Raw genomic sequence first — 5,298 nt, 5'->3', positions numbered from 1 at the left:
CATTTCAAAAGCTAAAAATCTGATGGTCTCATCACGACTTGATTTTCTAAGACGCCACAACAAAATATTTTTTGGCTGAGCAAACTGCATTGATGGACCTTGCCTAAGCTAGACTAATGGATGATGTGTCTCGCCTTAACCTAGGCTCATGGTGTTTACCCTGACCAGTAAAACTATGATATCAGAATAAACATAGATGTGTATGGAGATAAAAACTAACCCATAGAAAGTTGTGTCAATTTTTTTGGACTCAACCCTGTACTGAACATGGAAACCTTTTTTTAAGCGACTCACATGTACTAAATAAAATCATAAAACAACCTCTACAGATCCCAAAAAAACCTCTATGTAAGCCGGTTAGCTTTGTTCATTATTTACAGATCTGTTTGAATTTATCATTTTTTCTAAAATCATGAGTATATTTTCTGCGAACATTTTTGAAATGATGATTTTTTATATGCAAGTGTTTTTTAAAATACTGAACATTTTATGATTTTCCAAACATTTTTTAGTTCATGAAAAATTTATGATTTCTCAGAAACAATGCGAACAGTTTTTTAAAATACTGGACATTTTATGATTTTCCAAACATTTTTTGAATTCATGAACATTTTATGATTTCTCAAATAAAATTGAAAACTCGCAACTTTTGGAAATCCCGACTTAAGTGGTAGAAGGAAAAACAGAAATAAGAAAAGAAAAAGGGGGTGTCATGGCTTGGCTCATGAACACATGCAGGGTGGAGGAGGCTCGCTCGCTGTTAAGAGATAAAAGTAGAGAAAAAAGGGTAGTACCCGGGATCGAACCAGGGGTGGAAGACAGCAACTCTAGCCATTGCGGTATGTATGTCCTTCTAATATACGTAAGGGTATCATTGTATTAGAGCTGAACCGGATGATGACAACTTTGAAAAAAAAAAATCGTTTCGAGCACCAGGATTTGAACCCTGATGGGTTGGAGATACCACTGTCCACCTAACCATCTCAAGCACAGGTTGATTCGCAATAACCCCTTTATTATTAGGTAAAGATTAAGTAATAGATAGATACTTTAATATTATTTTTTTGCATCGACCATAATATTATTTCTTATTATTTTTCAAGACCACGCAATCCATACACGCGTAAATACTCTCGACCCGTATTGTACCACACGCAAGTTACACCACAGAGCACGTGACTGGTAGCACGAACGTACGCATGCAGCTAGCTTATTGTAGATGAGCCGAAATTAAGAGTACTTCAGCAACACATACATGCAGCATGCCTGCCTGCATGATGCTCCGTCGATTTTATTATTGGAGTCTATACGACGATCGATCGACGTTGGTAGCGTGCACTTAGTTGCAGTAGCCGTTGTGGACGGGCATCCTGTACTCCTGCTGCCCGCCGTAGGCGGCCTGCTTCTGCTCGCGGTGCTCGTGGTACGCGTAGCCGCCGGCGCCGAGCGCCGCCGCGCCTGCCACGCCGGCCTCGATCTGGTGCTTCCTCGCGTGTGCCGGGTCCTTCTTCACCTCGTACCCCTCATACTGCACACACACGCCATATTCAAAGATCATGCATCTTAATTAGTACATGGATAAATTGTACTGTGTAAATGTGATGTTGTTTTGTTGGTGAAGTTAATTAATTGATTACCAGGGCGAAGGCACCGGCGGCGAGGGCGCCGACCTCGCCGACGCGCTCCCTGTTCTTGTGCTGCTTCACCTCTTTCTTGTAGTACCCCTGCCCCTGCTCACCACCGCCGAAGCACTCCTCGGTGGTGGTGGAGTAGGACATGGCCCTACCGTCGTTGTGCCCGTAGCCGTGGCCGTGCCCATGCGCGTGCCTGCCGGAGTCGAAGCACTCCTCGTCGACGGTGTTGGAGTACATGGTCCTGCCGCCACCACCGTAGCCGTGCCTGCCGGAGTCCTGGAAGCACTCCACGTCAGTGGTGTTAGCGTACATGTTTGCCCCGCCATGGCCATGGCCGTGCCCGTGCCCGTGGCCGTGCTTGCCAGCGTCGTAGCAGTCGTCGGTGGTGTTGGAGTACATGGTCCTGCCACCGTCGAAGCACTCGTCGGTGTTGGAGTAGGGCATGGTCCTGCCGCCGTTGTAGTAGGCCGCCATTCTAAGACCAGGTGGTGATGCTAAGCAAGCTAATGTGATCAACGCCGGTACGTGTGGCTGCTTGCTTGCTTGCTTGTTGCAAATGTGCTGAGGAGGGTGTATTTATAGCGCGGCGAGTGAAAGTGACCGGAGAAGATGGACGGTGAGGTTTGGCGGACGTGGAAGATTCCATGATTCCCTCTATTATTGCACCATTCTCTTGCGAGTATAGCTGTTACTTGTCGACACTCGGCAGAGAAATTTTGTGAAAACAAAATGAAGAAAAAAAACATTATCCTTCTTATCAGAATCTCTAAGTTTTGCACCCAGCTACCAACAGATGTTATATAGATTCTAGGCTGACATGCACAATTGCCAAGATTCGTGTTCTTCTCTCTTTTGGGAAAGAGTATGTGATAATTCGACAACTTGGAGCATTTTTTTTGGAGCACTCAGTAAAGTTATTCCTGTTTCCGCTCCTTTCAGCAGAGCATCTATATCTCTCTCTCTTTTATTGCGAATAAAAAATTTGAAAATGTGCTCCTGTAAGGCTGTAACTCTCTTTCTCGCCACATGGTTCTTATTAACAGTTCAGCTGATGGGTAAAAGTTACTCTTAACAAACTTACTGTCATAAACTTTAATCTACCCTAAAAAAAACTTTAATCTTAACAAACAGATTAGTTGATGTGTTTACACGGTATTCGGTTGATGGCTCGGATAGCTGAGACTAAGCATACATAAGCATGAGTTCTCTTAGAGTGTACCTAAAATATTAGAAAGCTAGTTAGCTTAGTAAGCCAAAAGTATTAGATTTTGTAACACAAGCGTACTACTTCAATTCTCATTGAAAAAATAACACGCAGTACAAACAGCTCTCATATTTGGTCAATAAACAGCAGATAACCATGATGGGAGATATTTGCAGCGCATTTCTCACTTGCCACTAAACTGCATAATTAGTCTTAGAATATCTATGGCAGTTCATATGTTTCCAAGGGTGGTGCTTGGTGTTCTTTCTGTCAGTGTGTGTTGTTGTTCACTTCAGCCATGTCAAGCTTTTATTTATATTTTTATTTTTTAGGAAATTTCTCTTTTTTTAATTTGGCTATTGTGCATTCTCAGTATCTTGACTAGCTCTTGATATCGTATTAGTGTAGAGGTCGAGTGTAATTGGTATCTTATTGATAATGATATATTTCCTTAATTATAGAAAGATAGATATATGATAGAATCCACAATCGCTCGCACCAAAAGGCGACAAGAAATTATAAAATTATTCTTTAAGAAGCATACTAAGAAAATTCATATGCTGTATCACAGTCAACTTGATGTAACATTCAAAAACACATATGCTACGTCACAATCAACCTGATGTAAAGTTCAATTGTTCACATTTGATTTGACAAAAATTGTAATTTTCCATGTTAATGCTGAATATAGATAATGGGAACCAAGGACTCAAATATAATTCCACAGCTAAGGAATATTTGCACGAAACACACATGAAAAGAGAGCATCTTAGTTGTGCACTTCCTGATCTCTATACACCAGGATTTCAAGCCGTTTAGCTTCAACAGACGAATTTACACTACGACGAAATTATTCAGATATGTTATGTATGTCAAAAGCAAAGGTAGTTTATGAATAAATATTGCTTTGAAAACCAGGGTCCCCTGTGTACTGCCCTAATGCTCGCTGTAAGCAACTCCTCGCTCCCGTGGGCCAGCACGCGAACATCGCAATATGCCTTCCACTCTCGTAGTTTTGCATTCAACCAAGAGGCCCATGTCACCGGGTTTTTCCGGACAATTAATAGGTAAGATTTGTTTTTGAGAAATCTAAAAAATGTATTCAGTTTAGTGATTTTATACAATCAGTCCGACAATAATATTCTTAAATGAGTAGAACTGTTGATGTGTTGTGAGAAAAATTGTTCACGTAGCTCAAAAGAAAGTGTTCATGTATATAGAGTTTTTTCACATGTATCAAAAAATATGGTTGTGTATTTCAAAAGTGTTAAATAGTTTTTAAAATATTCATGTACAATGAAAAAAGCATGTATTCAAAAAAGTATTTGTGATTTTTTTAAGAATATTCTATATGAAAACGAAAGGTATATAGATCTTTTGAAGATTTCTATGTGTTTGAGAAAAGTACAAGGGTTTCAAAAAAATGTCTAATAACATACACAAAATATTTCCAGTATTAATCAACAAAATGACAAAAATAATTATGAAAATATGAAAATAAAAATGTTTATACATCTTAGAAAATTTGATTCATAAATTTACAAAATGGAAATCAGACAAACAAAAACGGAAAAGATGATCTAAATTAACTCAAGAACATAATGTAAAATTAAAACTAAAAAATAAAAACACTTAAAATTGTTAATATATGAACTAAAAAGAAAAGAAAAACGAACCATAAAAAGAATAAAAATACCAGCCGATGTAGTTGGGCCAGCCCATGCACAACACACATGTATGGCGAGCTGTATATATCAGTCCCAGTGGCAGCATACAGTGTTTGTAAAGTATATCAGCTTCCAGCATTAGCTTGATGTCCATTTTGATTCCCATGACAACGTTCCAACATAACAAATGAAGGCCGAATAAACAATTATTTGGACATGCTAGCTGTCCATGGTCCAATACCCATTTTGATGATATTGGCAAAATTACCGAGTTGAGGCATTTCTATCGACTTTTAGGGCCTCTTTTGTAGGGTAACACAGCAGAAAACAAAAAATTTCCGACCTACGCACCAGTCCAGGACCACTATGGAGACTGCATACATGGTTTGATCTTTTTCGTTACCGACTCATAGAGCAACGGAAGTAGAGTCGATGACGAACGGCGGTGCAGATCCCCGCAGCTAGGATTTACAACCTCCCAACCACAAGGATGTATACCCTCATCTGCCCCTCGGACAGCCCTCTGGGAGGTGGTCAGACAGTCCCCCGAATGGTGTCGCGGACAGCCCTTCGAGAGGACCTTCGAAACTAGGACAGTCATTCGGGAGGACATTTGAAACTCGGACAGTCACACAGACAGCCCTTCAGGAGGCACTCCCGAACTAAGACCGAAACTACGATCTCTCTATAGAGTTGCACACATACGGTGCCATCTATCCGGCAGGGCTTCGCCGTCCAGAACTAATTCCAGCCGAAACCGAGACAACCTTTTGGCTCTACGAAACTATTTCGC

At 40.6% G+C, this 5,298-nt stretch overlaps 1 protein-coding gene across 1 annotated transcript; it reads right to left on the bottom strand.

Moving 5' to 3' along the window:
* Positions 1-1,071: 1,071 nt before the first annotated feature.
* On the bottom strand, positions 1,072-2,201 carry LOC125546211 (uncharacterized). Its single transcript, XM_048710377.2, has 2 exons — positions 1,638-2,201; positions 1,072-1,528 (listed from the first exon to the last, which is right to left on the bottom strand). Exons 1-2 carry the CDS (start codon positions 2,106-2,108, stop codon positions 1,340-1,342), a joined length of 660 nt encoding a protein of 219 aa, XP_048566334.1. The 5' UTR covers positions 2,109-2,201; the 3' UTR covers positions 1,072-1,339.
* Positions 2,202-5,298: the final 3,097 nt, after the last annotated feature.

Source organism: Triticum urartu, chromosome 3A (assembly GCF_056163025.1).
Source record: "Triticum urartu cultivar PI428250 chromosome 3A, HENAU_Tu73, whole genome shotgun sequence".
In the NCBI taxonomy this organism is placed as follows: domain Eukaryota; kingdom Viridiplantae; phylum Streptophyta; class Magnoliopsida; order Poales; family Poaceae; genus Triticum; species Triticum urartu.
Note: the sequence above shows the minus strand (reverse complement) of the source record. Positions and strands in the feature narration are given on the sequence as shown.

Excerpts from the sequence above, each read along its gene's own strand:
- LOC125546211 (XM_048710377.2), bottom strand. The coding sequence starts at position 2,108 with ATGGCGGCCTACTACAACGGCGGCAGGACCATGCCCTACTCCAACACC. Across the intron at positions 1,529-1,637 it reads CCGCCGGTGCCTTCGCCCTG|TATGAGGGGTACGAGGTGAA; the intron begins GTAATCAATTAA and ends GTGTGTGTGCAG.